Raw genomic sequence first — 20,980 nt, forward strand, 5'->3', positions numbered from 1 at the left:
GCTGAAGTGATGCAATTTGAAGTTTAAGAAACGGTTCAAACTGACATGCTGTTACGGCAGAGGATCAGCCCCTACACTTGAACTGAGAAAACATCAAAATAAACAGCCCAATAAGAATAAAAAGAACTTGCTTCTACAGATTTGTGTGTGTGTGTGTGTGTGTGTGTGTGTTTACCAGCAAATATTTAATCTGTCTGTGGAGTAGCAAATACATTTACAGAATACATTTTCCTTGAAACCACAAAAAGACATGCCTTTTGGCAGGTCAGACAGCTTGACATTGGTATAAAGTCATTGTTAAGTAAGCAGAATAATTAAAGACTAAAGCTAAAAACCTAAATAAATACCAAACATGATGGTATATGATGGTCAATCCACTGCTCTCTATCCTGTAATGATTTAGCTCTGTTTGCTGTGGGATCGATGTGTGCTGAAAAAGAGAATCCCAAAGCAGGGTGAAGTTTACAGAGCTTTAGCCTTAGGCTAAATGTTGTACAAAAATCAGCAACAACATCCCTTGAGATGAAGCGTATCTGTTGCTCCAGCTGAGCTTGTACTTGTAGGAGGTTTTAAATGTGCAGTGAAGGATAGCTGTTATTGAAAAGACGTGTATCCTTAAGGTAACGCTGTCGACTTTTTATTTGCTCTTCAGCGGCGCTGAGACAAGACTGCTGAATGATTAGCGCTTTAGTTTTCTAGCTTTCTCCTCCAATTTCCTGAGTTTATTGTAGGGCTTTTGTCAATACAACACAACACAGCCAAAGGCTTGTCTCTTCATTTCTGACCCTGGTTATTTTGACAGCCTATTTCCATCCACCCTTTTTATTCTTTAAGCATGCAGCAGACATAAATTCAATCTTGCTTATTATACCTTTATCAGTATGAAATTAAGGTTAATTGACTTTGCAGGGAAAACATCAAATGAAACATCCCTAATGGAAGGAAAATGAAAATAACGTCATCTCCAATTGCTTAAAATATTTCTCAATATACAGCCTACTTTCCTATTCCTCAGCCTCAGAAATAAGCTCCTCTTGTCCCAGGAGATAATAAATGAATTGAATCTCCCCCCTCCAGTCCCACCAGCCCTCCCCCCAAACTACCCCCCCCCCCCCCCCCCTTTTTTTTTTCTTCCTTATCGGTCATCTATTTTTCCAGAGTAAGCTATTACTTGCTGGGGTTGCTAGGCAACAAGAAATATTAATAGCGGCTATTATTAGCCAGCCTCTGCTAGAGTAGTACTAAAATGTGGAAGTGGGAAACATGAATGTGTTACATAAATCTCTGGACCTTTCACAGTGTGTGCAAGTCTCTGTTTGTGTGGTGATTTATTGCAACGATGGTTCATTTATGAGAAAAGGGGGTGTGAAATAAGAAAATGGAACATTACCCTGAAGGGCTATTTGAAAATAAATAATTGCAAAGGTGAAACAAAAGCTGTTTAAGAAGCAGGTACTCCATCCAGGTTTGCTTCTAAAATATTACTAACTAAAAAGGACTGCTCTGTTTCACAGGCTTCTGCATCATGTTCGCACAAACTTCACATGCACCCAAATACATAGTGCAAGTTACCATGCTATCATCAGCTCAACTAAACTGTTCTTGTCTGGTCAGAACTTTTGATTGCACTAAAAGGAAATTAATTCATTTTTTTAACAGTATATTTCTCCTAAACCAAGTATATTTAGTTTGAATAATAGCCAGTGGATTGTGATCTAATCCTAAAGACAGGCTTTAATGGAGGTCTTAGCTTACACCCCCCCCACCCCAAGAAAAAAAATAGAGCTTCCAACTTCTGCGGTTTGATTCTCAAAATCACATAAGACCTGATTAACAGAGGATAAATGCCACGGATGCTCACATTAAAACATAAATATTCATGATGGAGGGTATAGAGAAAAAAAAAGTAATATTTATGTCAGATGAAAGTATATAACACTGAATAATTCACAACACAGGCCATCTATAATTCATCTGATTCAATCCTATGATTAAAGCATCTGAATGTGTTTGCCAGGGGTGTTTACATGTTCAGTCTGAGGCGTGTTTAGCACAAGAGAAAGTCCTTTCACAAGAGGGGGCGAACGGGCATCCTCAGCATCTCTTTGAAAATGAAAAGTCGCTGACAAGGGATGCCCCCATCACCCCCCCAGATTTTGTGTCCAAAACCCGCGCCCCTCCCCTCCCCATCTTTACCCCCTTCCTTCTTTGCATTGCCGATTACAGCAAATGAAAACGTGCAGCGGAGAGTTTCTTGCTTTCTCTGCTCACTTTAAATTGTGCATTCATGTAGATCTAGAGAAGCTCTGCTGTAAAGGTTTGAGTGTCAAGGAGGAGGCAGGTCTCTGTATTTATGAAGGCTACATTTATAAAGATTCTGTTTCTCAGCTTCCTTGGCTTCCAACAGAGCTAATTTCTCTGTGAAAGACGAACTATTTGCTTTGATGAAAAGAAAAAAAAAGGATTTCAGAATATTGAGGGCAGCACACAGAAGAATTAGAGATTTTTTCTTGTTTCACTGCTGTTAAAAAAAGCTTCAAATATTTGAACAGACTGAACTTTCCATGACAGGAACATGTAAAATCTTTAGACAAAATGTTCTCTGCGCTGACTTGCTGGCTAGTTTCCAACCGTCGTCTGAGAAGACTAATAGCCTACAGTACCACAGTGCTTGACTTGCATGATCATGAAGGGCCAGAGCTAAAAAGGGACAAAAAAAAAAAAAAAGATGTACTTACTGAGTGCATAGGCCCAGAAAGGAGGTGAGTGTCCTGACCCAGCATGTTGGACATCATGAGGGCGGGCAGCTCTGGGTAGGAGTAGGTGTTGAGAAGACCATTGTGGGGCAGAGAGTGGAAGGGGTAACCTGACTCATGTTCCATAAGATGGAGCAAAGAAGGGTCAGCATGGTTTGGGGGTGTGATGGGAGGGATCTCATAGTCTTCATCCCCTGCTCCTCCTCCTCCGCCACCATTGCTGCCTCTGCCCTGACTGGTGTAGCTCTGAAAAAGAAACAATAATAAAAAATAAAAAAACAAGTGAAGAAGAATGAAAGAGAAGGAGATTTCACAGCGATGATATCTTATTTAAGATCCTCTCCTGTCCAAGTATATCTACATAAACAATGTTCTTGCATCTTAATCCTGTCACATGAAGAAATAAAAAACGGGAACCTTATTTTAACATATTTTAACGCGTTAAATTTCTGCAACAATCTAGCAGAGAAGCAGCTTTACTGAAGATGTTCCAGAGTAATTAAAAAGATCCTTAATTAGCTTCTAAATGTACCTGTTGATATATGTTGTTTAGACTTTGCTGTTTGTTGCATTTGCAAACACAATACTGCAACAGACAATTTGGTTTGTTGTGCTGGGAATGAAAATAATTAGAAATGCAAATTGTTGAGCTTAGGAAAGTGTAAAGAATTCATTCGGCACAAACATACACAGCAAATTAATTAGACAACAACATCTGGTGTACAGCATCATTTGCTTCAGAAATCTTGACAGCTTTGAAGCAACAAAGTGTCAGCCTGCACGCCTTTAAAATACAATTAATCTAATTCATTACATGGAAAAACACTACACAATCACTTAGTGGCTATTTTATAATCCCATAATTATAATGGCAATTTTGTCTTTTTTCCAAACGGAAAAAAAAAAAAGAATAAAAAAAAAAAAAAAGAAAAAAAAAACCCCTCCCAGTTCTCATTATGAAATGTATGCAGAATATCAAAGTGCCCCGTGGGTCAAAATAGATGGGAGTCACTCTTTATGGTACTAATAAGGTGATACATGGGCAGTGTCTTTTCCTGGGCCTATCTTGACATAATATTGCAATGAGAAATATGGTTTTGTGCTCTCAAAAAGCATACTGAGGGTATTCACCAGGGAGTGAAAAAGCAATTTTGTCAGAGGCAATCTGATGCCAACTCCCTTTTATAATGACTGAAGAAAATTAATCATCACAAATAATATTCCAGTGTCAGCCATTCAAGAGCTTTTTAATAGAATTTTTATTATTCATGTCTCGTGGTACACATCAACTAGTCCGTTCTGCAACATTTCAGAAATCAATTCAATATCATCTTCGTGTAGGCTGTCATCTCGCCTGCCAGCACAGCAATTCATCTTGAAAACAAATACTTTTAGCAAACAAATGGTTGAGAAACAGCTACAATGTCCCCGAAAGCAGAACTGGTGCTTGAAGATGGGATAAAAGTCTCATAATGTGCAATATCATTAGGGAGAAAATAATCATAATAATAAGAGGGAGTATGTTTACTATCAGGAGTTGATGTGCCATTTTCTCTTCCCATAACACTCACTCCTATTGCACTTGCTTAGAAATATTATCAGTGACAATTTCTTTTCCCATGATAAAAGTTTAGTTTGTTCTCTTTGTCATCTAGGATTTAATGTTGCTGACATTTGCTTTTTTTCTATGTTGGCAAACAGGTTTGACTGTAGACAAGCATAGACAAATGTCACCTTACTATATGTAGTTTTTGTGCTGATGTATTTAAATACATCAGCACATCAACCTCTTACACCAAGGCTGGCAGATCACCACGTGTAAAGACACTCACTGAAGGATACTAAGGAAGTTGTAACCTCTAAATTCTAATGCTAAAAGTATCATTCACAACGCCATTACTGCAACTTCATGGGAACTTTACTGTTAATTGAAAAATCAATTGGTGATGACTACAACATCACTATTATGCTGATCAGGCTACACTTCATAGATGCATGTATGGGAGAGCCACTACATGGCTGTGAGGGGTTTTAAGGCTAAAAAAGCTGACAATTTATGCTTTTATATATCATACGACATGGACCGATTATTAAAAATCTGAATAAAGAAAAAAGGCTATTTTGGCAACAATGAGCAATTAAAACTGTTGTGTATTGCACATATTTACTTAAATAATTAATTAGCAATGAATACATCAGCTTATCCACGTTTTGTCTTTAGTCCTGAAGAGTAAAGCCAAGTTTAAAATATTGTTGATATCTTTCATGTAAGCAGTTTAAGGATTGGATCAATGATAGCGACAAATGCATCGGATGTTTCCGGCACTCCTTGCTCCCCAAGATGAAACATACTGTCATCATATGCATGCAGCAAGATTTAAATGATGTTGGAGGCTATTTTATGACCATGTCTTTCTCTGCTTTTGTGATTTCTTTTTTTTTATTTATATACAGCTTTTTGTGATGCCCTTGGAGATAAGACATAGGACAAGGACATCACAAGTTTAACATTTTCAAACATAAATAAATAATTCATAAATATACTGTCTTTCGGGACATGTAGAAGAGGAGATAAAAGAGACTGAGGTCAGAAAGAAACGCCAAATGTTGATTCAGCCTTCTCTTGCTGTAACCTTCCAACCCCCTCTGCAGAGGTGAAACTTAAGCAAATCTGTCATTTTTTTTTCCCCGGACAAGGACATTACTTTGGACCTTTGAGGATTCTCCTCTAATTTTCCATATCTGACATTAACATGATAACCTTGTTGTTTTGTACAATACGTGTTACTCCACATCAAAAACACCATAGTGTTCACACTCTAACATTTAGAGATTTGAGATGTTGCTTTGAGGCAAATTGACTGTCATCATGTATAAGCCATTCCCTGGTTCTTTAAAAAAAAAAAAAAAAGTGTGATGACTCACCCCATAGGAGCCGTACTGGATTCTTTCTTAAAGAAAATCCAGACTGATAAAAATGCATTACTTCTGATGTTCGATGCATAATCTTCAAAAAAAAAAAAAAAAAAAATCATCTAAAAACTGACTGCAAGATGAAACTGAAGAGAAGTTAATCTCTTACTGTGTTGTTTTTTAATCTAAGATAAAAAAAACAAAAAACTTAACTGCCTTCGCAAATGAAAAAACCAGAGTTGTCACAAAGAAAATTAAGTCTTTCTCAAAAACTGCTGCATCAGACATGGCAAAGAACAAATTGCAGAAAAACACTGCAAAACATTCTGCTGCATTAAAACACTTCAAATCTAGCCGCAAATAGAGCTTGTGTGAGTGAAGCTATCCATCACAGCGGCCTTCTCAACACTGTTTACAGCATGTTTTCAAATACTACTGAGGTCAGTTAGTGTCAAACCTCAAAATGTTTTTTCCATTTAAAAATTAAGATTAGTTACTCTTGTAAGATCTTTAGGAAACACTGTCTACACTGTTCTTTGCACATAAATGGATTAGATTTGTGTATACAAATATCTGCATGGGTTCTAGTGAAAGAATACAACGTCCAGATGCAAAAGTACATAAAGCAGTGGTCCATTATTTCCCACTTCAAGTAATCATTCTGTCAAGGCACATCATTTTTCCATCATTTTGGAAGTGGCATTCTGTGTTGCATTCTGATACAAGACAGGAAAGACAGAAGAAGATTTTAAATCTCATTACAACCTTAAAGATGCAATGTAAAAAATACAAGTTTCATAGGAACCTTGAAGTGGCTCACACCAACCTTGCTGAATTGACTCCTTGTTCATTTAATCAAAAGTGCGTTTGGGGAGGTGTAAATGTGCAAGCGAACTCTGATCTACCTAAAAATGAGAGTTTCAGTTTGCTTCAAGTAACCAAAATGCAGGAAGTGTTCTACATTGTACCAAGTCTAGAAGATAACTAGATGCATGAGACCTAAGGCTACGTCCATACTGCAGGCAAAAGGGTTAGGATTGGGACTACTAACCCTAAACCCATATTTCTTAATGACAGTCTGAACAGTACTTTTTTTTTAAAAATCAGATCCAACCAACTTTTATTGGTGGTACTAAATCAGATACATATCTTAAGTTTTTTTTTTTTTTTTTTTTTTTTAAAAGCAACCTCTGTCTGAACGAGCATGTTGCTTTTCAGCTGACTTTTATGAAGACATCAGAATTCTGTGCCATAGAAGGTGGGAGGTGGCAAGACCAATTGTTACTTCTGTAAACACACTGTCCCAGTTGTGTCCTGCAGACAATCTGATACTTATCTTCTGACCCTGATGGATATCTTTCGCACTACAATAATTCTGACATACCACACAGGAATAAACAGCACATTTATTAATTTAAATAACATCAAATAATGACTTCAGATTTAAAAGAATTGCATTTTCTGCCTATTATTTCATGGGTCAAGAGATAGATAAAGACTTACGGCTTGCAGTATGGATGTGGCCTAATCAAAATAATTGGCATTTAATGCTGGCAGGAAAAAAAAAAGCACAGAAAAAACAACAAGGGAAGCACAGTGATCACTATTACATACCAAAAATAAATCTTACTATCCTCTAGAAATGCACAATGTTATAATTATGGACAGGTCAAACTGACTACATTGAATAACTCACAAAAGACTATCAGTAACTATCCAAATCCAATAACTGTTGCGTGCACACATGGTTGGAAAGTCCTTATAGCCAAACAGCTCCACTTGTCAATGAATATTAAGTCATTTAGTTACCTTTATATGGAAACATATTTGACAGTTTTTGCTTTAAATTTTCTTGACACAAATGACTGGGAAGATGAGACTAAGTCATTAGCTTGAGGATGGAGTCATTTATGGCCTATGAGGTGTTTAGTGGAAGACAGCTCATCTGGGAACAATGATGTGAAGGAGGGGAATGAAAATGATGCACACTGTACCAGAAAGACTGTCATGGCTGGCAGACAGGCAAAGGCAAAGACAAAGGCTGTCTGTCTAGATGAACTACATGAACATTCCTGTAATAGAAAACTTTTGTTTTTTGAATAACTAACCAAAAAAAAAAAACTGCATCCCCTGTTTCACAAAATCCGAGAACTTTGAATAAGTGTAGAGTGTCCTATGGAAAGTCATCCAGCCATATGCTTCTTTGTTAAAAAGATGACAGTACAGCACAGTTTAGGTGACAAACAACAGCTGGCCATGCATATATAAAGATTTTCAGGTCCGCGCTGTGTATTCCAGATAGATAGGCGGCAACAGTAAATCTTTTAAACATCTTGTGGGGAATTTCAAAATTCACCTTCAAAGATGAATGTTGCAGAGCAGAGAAAGGGCAGAAATCAAACTAATCATCAATAGGTGTCAAAGCTAAAGTGACCATTAGAGCGATGCGCTGCGGGTTCCACAGAGGCTATCTGACCTGGCTTTGAAATGACAGGGAACTCCATTCGGATGATGTATCAAGAAAGGCAGACAGTTTAGTACAATAGAAGGAGAATGGAACAGCAGACCGACTGAAGCTGACTGACAGAAAGACAGAATCGGGATAAGTAAAAATGTGTATGTGTGTGTGTAAGTGTGTGTGTGCCATGTCTGATAGTAACTAAGGGTCACAGGTAACGTCCGTCACTAAAGGACAGGTAGGCTGTCCTGGGCCTTATCCAATAGAAAAGGCGTGAGCTAACCTCTTCTCTGCTCTTCCATGCACTGGTAATTCTCTCAAATGTCACATCAAAATGGATCTCATTTAGCTGGGTAAAAAGGACCTGACTCTTCAGTGCAGATGTGGGTGGACCCGTGCTGGTTTGTACATGAACTCTCAAAACACAGCCGCAAAGGAAGTGTTTTGAAAAGGTGTGAAAAAGGGGCGCGCACCGCACACTTATGTCAGTTCAATTTAACTCAGTTATAGATAAAAGATATGGGGTGAAAAAACATCTTTGATCTTTGCACTGGAGCTGAAAAGAGAAAAAAAATTCTTCAGTGTCTGGTGCAGAATTTCTTTCTTTTTTTTTTTTTTTTTTTTAAACAAAGGGTGTAATACTCTGGTCTTAGCCATATTTCCTATTCTTATTCATTAGAGAGAATCATATAAATAAATAAAATATGTTGTCTCATAGTCACTCATCCCCCTCAGGGAAACATGGAAGCCCCAGTAATCACATATGGCACAATAGCTTTCCCATAATCCCCTTTATTTTTATTTTCATGATGTCACTCTCTTTAAGCCCCTTGGTTTATGAGTCGCAAACGGAGAGGAGAGGGGAGAAGGGGAGGAGCGGAGAGGAGAGGAAAAAGCAAGGGAGGGGTGAAAACAAATGATGTGGATCCCTCATTGTTCTTTCTCTATGCCCTCATTCCAGTCAGGGCAATAAGAGAACATTGTGATTTACTGTCAGTGAAGCGCAAGAGTGCATCAGAGAGAATCCACTGCGGTAGGGGCCATTAAAATAGATTTAACTTCCCACAGTATTAGGCCAGATGTCTACACTTCTATTATATTTCAATCAGCCATGACCTTGGTCGCCACATGATGAGAAAGATCACTAGGAGAGAGGGACAGAGAGAGTGAAATATATGCAGAAAACCAATAGAAATATCAAACTACTTAGTCCCACTAAATCCCTGTGCGTCGTCCCGCTGCATATACATAGAGAGAGAGAGAGGCCAGGACTGAAATAGAGCCAAGGTTTCAAGTTCTCTGAAAAGAGTGTATGAATCATTGAGTGCACTCTTGCTGCTGATAAGTTGGTGTTTTTTGTTTTTTTTTTCTTTGGTGGAGGGGTGTTACTGCTGTATTTTAGGATTCAGAGGGAGAACTATAGAAAGAGTGCGACAGCGGGTCGTTTTGATATTCTTTAAAGCCTCTCATATTAAGACAACATCTGTTCAAATTCTTCAAATGGCAGAAATGTCCACTACATAAGATTCCTTTATAAGAACATTACAATTTTTTTCACCCTGCCATTTACACTCTTAATATCCTTCTATTTGGAACAAGTGTTTATATAATTTCTATAAAATCCTTCCTCTCTGGCAACTATCCATTAATTTCAGCTCCATAAAAGCAGAGCAGAGGTCACTGCTTGTTCTACATCACAGGGCGATGATAATTGGACTTATTGGCTGACATGGACTGACCTACATAAAGAACTACCACAACCGCAACTTACAATCCCTCCTAGCATGATCGTGGATGATGTGCAGATGCTCCTCTGATGTTCTTCCAGCAGAGTTTTCAGATATCCTTGCAACCACGCTGGTTAAGAGCTGAAAATAATTTTCAGCCTGATTTTGTGATTTTCACATTGTATGCTCTCTAGAAATTTAAATACACGGCATACAATATGTATCTCCACTTCATTCTGGTGACCTTGCCAGCGGCTCTGTAGAGCCTCAAAGAAGGAGTGAGATGTGTGTTGGCGTTTTCATACCCTCAATTTTCATTTTTCTTCCTTTGTCTCAAACGACCCCCTATTTTTTTCTTGCAGGGAAAAAAAAAAGCAAGGATAGAGAACACATTCAGTGAAGTATAAGGGGATGTTCGGTGGGGAGGGCCAGCATTGTGAAGTGAGGAGTGTTGCAGTTGTGGTGGTGGGGGTATAATGGTGCACTGTGAGTCACTATTAAGTAACGGTGCCTTTTCACATCAGTATCGCCCACATTGGGTGCACGGTGCCAGGGTGTACTGAGGTGTCTCTGACTCAGAGAGAAAGAGGGAATGGGAGAGAAAGGCATATATAGAGAAAGAGGAAGGATGGTCTCGTCCTAAAGGCCAAACATCTGGATCACTATTAATATTTGGTTATCTCATCCGGTCAGCTGCTTTTTAGGAGAAATGAAAGCTTTCCTTCCTTGTGTTGCAAACATCTAGCCGTGCTATATCCAAAGACATCTCAAACTCTGCCAACACTTAGAAAATTCACTTGTTTTATTTTACTATATGTCATAAATTCCAGGTGTCAAGGAATCTTTAGGCATGTTGTAATTAAGAGTTGGGTTCCAGGCTATTTCCACTTCCTAGCTGGGAGCACCTCATGGTTTTCTATGATGAGAAGGACTTTTGAAAAAGGTCAGTAAGAAATTAAAACAATCAGAAGGTGATTGGATTAACTTTCTGTGTGTAACTCTCTGCTAAGCAAATCAAATAAATGAACCATAAGATCATGTAAACACATAATTCAAAGAAAATATCACAATAACAATAAAATGAACTAGAAGCTGTGTAAGATTTCATATAAATTTGAAGCAAACTGGTGAAATAATGTAAAACCTGTTTCCAGTTTGCAAAGATAAACTTTCTGTTGGCTTAAGCTTACTATAGAAACATTACAGTCTTGTCATCTTGTTCAAGGGCAGAAAGTAAATGACCACATATCCCAGAATGTTTAACTATTCATTTAAGTTGACTCAGAAAAGTTACTGGCAAACTTCCCAGCACTTTTGGGTTAAAATGTTCCAAAAAGCTGTTTCCTGATGGAGTCTTCTAATTTTCTCCTAAACATTTGGGTCAGATAAGTTACATGAGAAGTATTAAATGTTTATACCACTGAACTGGATCGATGCTAGATTAACATGCCATGAGCAGTGTTCAAGAAAAGAAGAGTGTAGTGAGGAATCAGACACGTAAAACTCAACACAATATTTTGTTTGTGCTCCTGATCCGTGACATCATACAACACATCAGCAAAAACAAAGAACTGAACCAAACTGATGTGGACTGTGGAGGCTATTTACAGGAGCATGGGGCTGGATGGGTTAACACGGATGTCATAACAGTAAAAGGCGAAAGTCAGAGAATGTGACAGTGTCAGAGTTCATAATAGCACCAAAATAAATGGGTAGATCTGTAGCCTCAAACAGACAGAAACAAAGAGATGCGTATCCAGCCAGCCAGTTTGGTTTTCTATTCTGAACTCAACCACAGCTTCTGCTCTCTTACAGCCGGCCAAATCAATGAAGACACGCGGCTCAATAAGAGACCTGGAAGCAGAAACGTGGTGGCATAAACAGGCTGAAACTTGCTGCTTCTCCAAAGACGACTGGGCCCTTAAGCTTTCTCTCCTGCAAAGCAACAAGTGCAGCACAAATGACTCTCCTTCTTCCTGCCGCTGGCCTCTTTTGTTTTCCAGCTAACCTTATCTCTAACCAGCTATTTATCCAGATCTTCTCTTTTCTCTCTGCGTAGTCTATTGCATGCACACGTCCACACACATGATGTATCTACATGAACTGATTATACTGCAGAGTGTAAAGAAGTCAGTCAGAAAGAGCCAAAACTACATGTGGAAGAACATGTTTGCATAACCACTCAAACTGATCAGGCCTGATAAGAAATCTACATGAAATATAGTGATTGCCCCTTATATAAAATTAGAACTTGTGTTGGCGTGGATGAAGGGAACTATTTTGGTTTGGCTGTGATAGTTTGCACGCAGCTATTACAGTGCTACAGAAATACACACAGCAGTTAGCATTATTTCACATGTATGCGGGTGACAGGTTGTGAATGAGTTAACTGCCATCTTTAAGTCTAAATATGTTTACATTTTTCTGTCTGGGAGGGTTTGCTTTTATAATATGTTTCTGTTACGAGGGGCAGACAAGTCTGTCATGTGTATGCTTTTCAGCAGCTGCAGTATTACTTGTTAAAGTAACATTTTTCCACACGTTTTCACACCAAAACTGTACCAATTTAAAAAAAAAAAAACCCAAAACAAGATGAATAATTTCAATAATTCATAGATGAACATTTTCTCAGAGGTCTGCAGAAAGGTTATTTGAATGGTTAAAAACTATATTGCTTTAAGGAATATTTCCAATCCAGTCAATCAAGATAAATTAGGTTCTTAATAATCTTTAATTCAACAAACTATCCCCACAGCAGCTATCTGTGTGGGCAGATACAGATACAAACAAAGCTGGTCAACAAAATAACCTCCCACACTTTTTCTCTAATACTGAAACCTCGGCAGATGCACCAAATGGAAAATATTAATACCATCAAACTGCCTGAGAACTTCATATATGCAGTTTGCATGCATATATAGAGAGGAAACCATACAGTATTTATAACCTTGAAGACATCTTGTTTGAATGGACAGATTGCATCCAAGCATACAGTGAACCGCTCCTTTAAAGCTGTTTCTGATTAGCGGTTTTCTCTTTTAAAAAGTCCAGAGATGTTATGTGTAATGTAATCTTCTGGCTGTGTCAGACTGCTACCTCAGTGCGTTTGCTGTGGAAGACCCCAGACATGCAAACAAAGGAGCCTCTGTTCTGGCTACATGCACCATTTTCTCAGACACACATCATGTTAGGGGTCGGATGGGCATCTTACCACGGTGTTAAAATGTGCAATAAAGCATTCAGCTTCTTCTTTTTGACAATATGCTTCACTTGCTGTCGGGGTACTACTTTTCTTAGTATTACCCTCACTACCAAGGAATACACTGCTATTTGCACAGGAACAAGCACACAGGAAGAAACAAAGAAGAAAAAAAATGGGGAAAGAATACACACACATATGCAGAAACAACCACAGACACACAAACACACACACACACACACAGACAGACACACACACACACACACATAAGGATATATATATACATATATATATATAAATATATCTATATCTATCTATCTATCTATCTATCTATCTATCTATCTATCTATCTATCTATCTATCTATCTATCTATCTATCTATCTATCTATCTGTAAATATAAATGTCTTGCATTACTAGCTGACTGATCAGTTAAAACAACACAAAGTTGACAGCTTCTATTTAAGGCCAAGGCAGTCATTTAGACCGTTTTGATCTGTAAACGATCAAGTTATTTACAATAACTTGGTCAAATAAAACATTGAAGTTTTGCTAGTCTTTGACTTTTCTATTTCTTCACTTAAAAAATCATAAAATTATAATCAAAACTAGTTTTGATATGATGTATGTAAAGAACAGAGGAAATATGATGCTTATACCCATATTGGTCACAGGCTGTCATTTTGACTGCACAGGATTTTTGTTTCCTGACATTCTGGATCAAAAGATGTGGAAGTATTAAGCAGATAGGCTATCTGTGGAAAGACTTCTTGTTTAATTGTTTAAAAGTTTTAGCTACAAGCTTCAGACATAAACACCACATAGCCCTCCTAGTTACAGAAGAGTCTCATGAGTTACCATTGCTGGGTAAGATGAGCTAACGTCAAACCTAGTTGGAGCTTCAGCCAAAGAACAATCCAAAACCTCAGTTTGGAGGTGGAAGCAAAGAGTTAAATAGTTTTTTCTGTCCAAGATAAGTGGAGCTGCTTCCCAATCGTGGAGGTGATAGCGAAGGCAACTAAACAGAGCAGCTAAACTATTGCAGAAATGTTGCACTTTGGGAGCAAAAAGACCAGACAGAAAGATGAAGAATAATAATTGGTTGTATTGTATTGTGAAAAGTACATTTACGTGGGGTCAGAAAAAAGACAATTGTGTTTGTGCAACTACAGCAACACTTTAACAGGTCAAAATGTTAGTCTGAAACAAGACTAACACACAAAGATACAGAACAGGAAAGTACAAATATAGAAAGCAGTACATTTTACTTCTATGCTTTGTACCAATTTGCTCCTCGCTAAGTTATCAATTCTTTTGGGTTGGGATGTCATAGAAAAAGACCAATACTAACAATCTGAACAGGGGGCATTGCAACCTATTGCAGTGGAGTTAGTCAAACTTCAATCAATAAACTAATTCCCTAATTCTTGTATACAGGGCAAGAACAGCATTCCAATTGCATGTTCTTATTAAGCAAGAATTATAACTTGACTTGACTATACATGTAAACTCCCAGCCTGGGTAAGTGGGCCCAAGTAGTGTTAATGTTCAAATCATCAGGAAAAAAGCCACATGACATGGTTAACTGCAAGAAGAATGTGTTCAATATCATGTGGACAAAATTTTATAATGTAAAAATATCAAACCATTAAAAGAGAAAGGCACAGAATCTGAGTTGCTACAAGAGTATGAAACAGAACAAGTGTGCTTAAAAAAAACAAAAAATTAAAAAATAAAAATCTTGGATGCAAAGATAGGTGGGTCAATTACGTTATAATATCTTGTCATTAAAATAAATGGTGAAAAAAATATTAGCATAAATAGCTTTGTAGCCCTGTCCTGCAACCTGTTAAAGATCCAAATCCAAACAGAGGACCATGTGTTCAATGGCCTATTCAGAACGTGTGTGTAAGCTTCTCTTTGACGGCACTGACAGAGAATCAACTGCAGCTGACATGTTTTGAAAAGCCCAAATTGCCTTATCCACTAAGAAGGTATTTGTTGACACAACACTGCAAACCTGGAGCGAGTGTTGGTGATTGACGCGTGACCGCTGCAGCAGCAAAACTACAGAGCTGGACGTTTATCCTAATTAGCACAAACCTGTGCTCGAAGCAGGAAATGTGGCAAACAATGACGGACCTCGTAGTCTGTGATGTGTGCTTTAAGTAGACTATAAGCCGCTAAAGCTTCCACTCGACCCCTCATTACAGTCCCTCGATCCCAACATCAAAGAAAAGACAACCTTATGGCTTTAGGATGATGGTGTGTGTCCATATGTGTGTATTTATGAGAGTTTATGAGAGCAAGCATGTGTGTTTGTGTGGGTTTATGACCGCATGTGTGTGCGTGTGTCTATGTAGTGTGCATACATATGTTCTTGTTCATCAATTTTTGCAAGGCCCAATTTAAATTTTACATCACGAGAGTAAGCACATTTTTGAAGAGTGAGAGGAATTTTGGCTGGAGTTCACCTCTTCAAAGGGCTGCTGCAGAATTATAGCATGCTTTTAGAGTTGCTGTTATTAAATTCATTTTAAGAGGTTGATTACACACATTTTAAAAGTGTGTGTGTGTTGAAATAATTTAAAGCTCTCTGGTTTGCTCAGAAACTTTTCGGCTGCTGAGTTTTTCATAACTTATCTGTCAGCATTTAAGGCCCCTGATATAAACTTTCCTCCATTTCTCCACTAAAGCGTAGTGGGAGAGGTGGAACATGGTCAGACGAACCTTTGGCTGTAAACACAGATCACTCGCACTTGCACTCACAATTACACTGTGGTTGTAGTTCTACAGAAAGAAGGTGAATAAGCAACACATAAATTCAGAATTGCATGCACATTAATAGATCACAATAAAAAAATTATCTATATTTATTCAAATGGGGATAAACTGACTTTAATGTCAGAATTAAGAGTTCACTAGTTGTGATGGTTACATTCAAAGTTACGGTTAAGGAACGCATAAATGTGAAAGTGCACATTTGCATGTGAGTGAAACTCTGCTTTGTCACAGAGAACTTGTCACTTCCTATTACAGTAAATGTGGGTGTGCTGGTTTGAAAGAAATAAACTGTTTGTATGTGCGTGAGTTCTGCTGTCCTGCCCTCTGGCTTGATCCAGTGCCTCTTTGACTTATTTGGCGAGGTGCTAATTGACATGGAGCCTCCACCTCGTCATGTTTTGTCAGAACACGATTCAAATTCTACCATATGTCCAACCATGTGTTCCCATCTACCAGCTGGGAGCACTCAGCGTTGTGCCTGTCTAACTCACTGACTGTGCGACGGAGACCGCTCCCTAACTGTACTGCTGCTTGAAGGCCCATTTCTGCTCGCACATTTACATAAATATATATATATATATATATATATATATATATATATATATATATATATATATATATATATATATATATATATATATATATATATATATAGAGAGCTAAATCTATATAGCTATATCACCACCCTCATAATTCCATGCGTCTTCTACGTTGCATGATTGTTAAGTCATCCACTAGTGGGCAGTGCTAAGCTTACTGCCTTGTTCTTACATCAGTTTCAGACACTAGTCGGTGTTGATAAAGTTGTCTATAAACTGTCCAATATGCCTGAAACAGTCACACATATGGCGACCCAACATCGCTGTCCTCTTCCTCTGCTCCTTCTTTATTCCTTTTTCTTTTCTTCTTCTCTGGTTTCTTCCTTTCATTGATCACATGTTAGCTGTTGCTCAGCACTGCTCCCTTGGTTTCTGGTGGTATTACTCTGTTTGTTGCATCAAGCAACAGACCCTCAGAACCGAATCAAATTACGCACATAAAGAAGGAAAGTGTCTGTCTGCAGATCTGTCATCTGCATCAAGTGTAAATGGGCCCTTAGCTGTGCCTTTGGGTTAACTTGTCAACAACACTGTCACATTCACTTGTTTAATCTCCCTGATGTCACAGATATGTTAATGTGTCTTGGATAAAATCATCAAAAAAGCTTTTGGAGGATAAAGTGACACTTTAGTTTATGAGGCTTAAAGTGTTTTTAAGAGAGGAAGAAGGTCAAATTAATGGATGCTGTTTTAAAGTGATGCATATTTCAAGGCTGATCTGACACAAGTTATGAGTTGCTGCTCTCCATGTGATCTTGCAAAAGACATTGATTTTGCATGTAGCCTAACAGTTTAAGTGATATATACATTATAGAAAGCTGGAAATAAATAATCTGACCATAAACAGTAATGCAGCTTCATGAAAGCAATCTTGATGGGCAAGCCTTTTTCACTCCGACGCAGCTGTCAATATGGACACAACACACTCACTGCAGTTGACAATGGAAATACTTGCTTCTGAAAGTTGGGACTTCACAGTGAATTGTGTTTGCCACTCATTTTATCTGGGTTCAATATGAAGTTATAAAGATTTTACAGCTGTGAATAAATGTCATAATAATTTTAGCATATTTATTTGTAAATCGAGTTTTGTCATCTTGCAAAAATAATCTGCCTGAAAAATTCAAGTTTGTAAATATGCAGAAAATGTACCTTTAGAAAAGATTTATATTTGTGGAAAAAAATAGAACTTCTTTTGCAAACATGATTTCCATAGATGCAAAGAACATAACTGTATCAAGATTCTGATATTGTCCCTGCTTTTATATTTCTATCTGATTTGATGTTCATGAATTAAACTGTCCAATCAGATGCGCAGATGTTGGCCGGTCCTTCCACACTGCTGAAGGCTCTCAAAATTTAAAAGCAGATTTTTCTATTGTCAACTCAAGTGAGTGTATATATAATGTATATATCTATACTGCGTGTATATATATACACACACATATATATATATATATATATATATATATATATATATATATATATATATATATATATATATATATATATATATATATACATACATATACATATACATATATATATATATATATATATATATATATATATATACATACATATACATATACATATATATATATATATATATATATATATATATATATATATATATATATATATATATATATATATATATATATATATATATATATGTATATGCGTGTGTCAAAGCACCATGTATAATTCTAAAGTCTCTTATCAGAAAGTGCTTAAACCAAAGAAAATGTATTTATTCCAGTCTGAGAGGAAAGATGTGGGCTGTCTTACCTGGTTTGGTGACCGAAACTCTTGGTTACTGTCATTCATGTACATGTTGTCAGCATCAAACTGTGGACAGAAACAGAAAGCATGCATAAATATTTCATCCAAGATGAGGTTTGTAAAAATAAAACAGAAAGAAAAAAACGAATGGGAGGGATGGGGGTACAAAAAGGAAAAGCTCTTTACGGGTGGCCTCAAGTGTGAGACTAATGACTTTGTCACTTCGGTTAAACCTTGTGGTTGCATGGCAGCGTGGGTAATTACTGTTCGTCAGCGCAGGCCGGTAATTAGGCATCATGAGCACAGTGATGAGAGAGGGGCTTTTCCCTCTAGGCTCTGCTGTGTGTAAGAAAAAAATGTGAGTGTGAATGAATCTGTGAATGTGTTTTGTGGTGAAGTAAGTGCACGTTTGTCTTTGAGGCTGTATATGCCAGTGTGTGTGCCTGTGTGTGTGCTGTATAGAGAGGGCATGCTGTGTCTTCACGTTTGAGCTAATCAGGTAATGAAAGATCACTTGCCTCAGGTGCCATAACACTGTTCGACATGGGGCTAGGACTTGTGTAACAACAAATGATCCTTGACTCACAAAGGTGCTGGGAAACAACACAGGGTCACCAGTTGAGTGCTATGTGCAACATGCTAGCTCTGCTGTCTAATGTGTCACTGAGCTAAATCCCTGTAAAGTTCCCCAGTGACATTAGTTTCAAGTGCTCTACAAATTGACAAAAACAACATGAATCAGCATTTAGCTGTACAAAAGAAACGGGATTGCACCCCCCCAAAAATCACTTCACTAAATCTGTTGGGTACCAAGGTGACTGCATCAAAAGAAACAAACCGGGACCAGACAGGAATATAGCTGACAAATATCCACAAAGTCAATGGACAAGGTGACTTAAAAACTGGCAGCAGGACAAACAGAGCTAAAGATATTTAGGACCCTTTTTTTTTTTTTTAATTTGGGGCTGTTTGCTTTGTGCCTACAAAAAAGGGAACCAAAGGCTTGCATGATAAACAAAAGCCAGATAAGAGAGAACATAAATGCATCATGAGATGTACCTGCTCAAAACAATCACTAAATAGGTATCCTAATGGACGGAAATGAGCAGAATTCCTTGGGGGAAATCTAATATCTACACTGCTAGACAGGAAAAAGCCAAAGTAGCTAGATGAGCATGTAAGTGGTGAGAAAGAGAAATTACTCTACATTACTGCAGAAGAAAGAGTGGGGAATGAGCAAGTGCCTCAGGGCAATGGTTGGTTAACGATGCATATCGTGGAAGCCGTAGTGAGGATTCACTTGGTTATTCTAATGATTCTATTTACAATCAACCACACTCATGAAACTGAGACAAGAGCTGCAAATAGTGTCCTGCATTTAGGCCTCGTTCACATTCATTAAGCCAAAAGTAGCACTTCAGCTCTACAGGTTTGGTTCAGGTAAAACACAATGCTGACTATCTGTTCAGCATTACATGGGATAGACTGAAGAGAACAATTTGTTTAATAAACCTGAGCGTACAGTGAGAGGTGACTGTAGCTCAGTTAAAAAGGCCGAAGCAGCGTTGATCTTAGTAATATGTCCACAAAACAACGCCTTACTGAGATGAAAATTGTCTGCCTTTGCTGAACTGAGCTGTTTCTTTCCAGTGAAACCCATTTTATTATGTTTAGTGACATGCAACAATTTTGAAAGTGTCTATATAATAAGATTGTTTCAGGTTGAAAAGATAGTGTAGTCACTGAACAACGCCATCTTTCACCGCACAACAATGCCTGCTCTTTTATTATTGTTGGTTTTGCAAACAAATTTGTAAACTGAACTGTGTCCGCTGTTCTTAAGTAATAAATGACTTGAAATAATGCTCACTTTTATAAGTTATATAAAGTGTGGGATGATCACCGAAAGGGCCAAAACAGCTTAGAAAGGTCAGCCATTTTGTGCATCAACATGGCTGCCAATACATTGCAAAGTAAAGCTCTTTCCTCCTGCTCCTCTCTCACTTTCCCACTCTTCCAGTTAAAATGCCAATTTATCCCTGACTCAATGTTATCAGCTCTGCCATTAATCCACATATACTGCAGAAATCATTTTCTCTCTCTCTCTCTCTCTCTGTTCCCCTTCCCTTCATCTTCCTCTTTTCTCTTTCACAGTGTCACCTTCTCCTTTCCTTCCCTCTCTTTCCTCCATTTGCTTTTACTCTTCATCCTCAGGTTCTCATCATCCCCTCCCTTGTCCATATTACAACCTCACTTTCCTTTTACCCCCCCCCCCCCCCAACTCCTCTTTCCCATTTTTTTCTGTCTTTCTTCAGCAGGCCTTGGCATTGCTTTCTCATCGGCAGCCTAATTGGGCATTCTGCCTGAGACAAGGGCCTCATTAAGCAGTAATTACACACATGTTGTTTTCGGCAAACATCTCTATTTGGATTGCTTTGCATGGTAATTGTTCAGCGGGGACCACTGCTCGCGATGTTTCCCTTCATGACACACGTGGTGCTGGCTGAGAGGAATAAAAACATGGAGAAGAAGGATAGAAAGGCGGAGAGAGAGGGGGGGGGGGGGGGGGGGGATGTGAGAACAGAGAAAAATAATAATAGGTTGTGGAAGAGAGACAAATTGAGAAATAAAGAATGCATAGATGAAAGAGAGGGAGGGAAAAAGTAAGACAGAAGCAGAAAAAGAGACAAACTGGAAGGATGAAGGCAATGCAGAGGCAGTAAAATGGATAGAGACAATGAACAAATGACAAAAAAAAAG

At 38.0% G+C, this 20,980-nt stretch overlaps 1 protein-coding gene across 1 annotated transcript in view; it reads right to left on the bottom strand.

Annotated features, from left to right (window-relative positions):
- Positions 1-20,980, bottom strand: part of LOC306754927 (TOX high mobility group box family member 2-like) — a gene marked incomplete at both ends in the record, with an annotated part of 75,884 nt that overhangs the window by 20,677 nt on the left and 34,227 nt on the right. Inside the window, 2 exons of the mRNA XM_079239097.1 lie at positions 2,739-3,002; positions 18,227-18,286. Of these exons, the coding sequence (XP_079095223.1) occupies positions 2,739-3,002; positions 18,227-18,286 (324 nt within the window). The remainder of the gene's footprint in view (positions 1-2,738; positions 3,003-18,226; positions 18,287-20,980) is intronic.

Source organism: Telmatherina bonti (assembly GCF_933228915.1).
Source record: "Telmatherina bonti genome assembly, chromosome: 4".
NCBI classification, from domain to species: Eukaryota; Metazoa; Chordata; class Actinopteri; order Atheriniformes; family Telmatherinidae; genus Telmatherina; species Telmatherina bonti.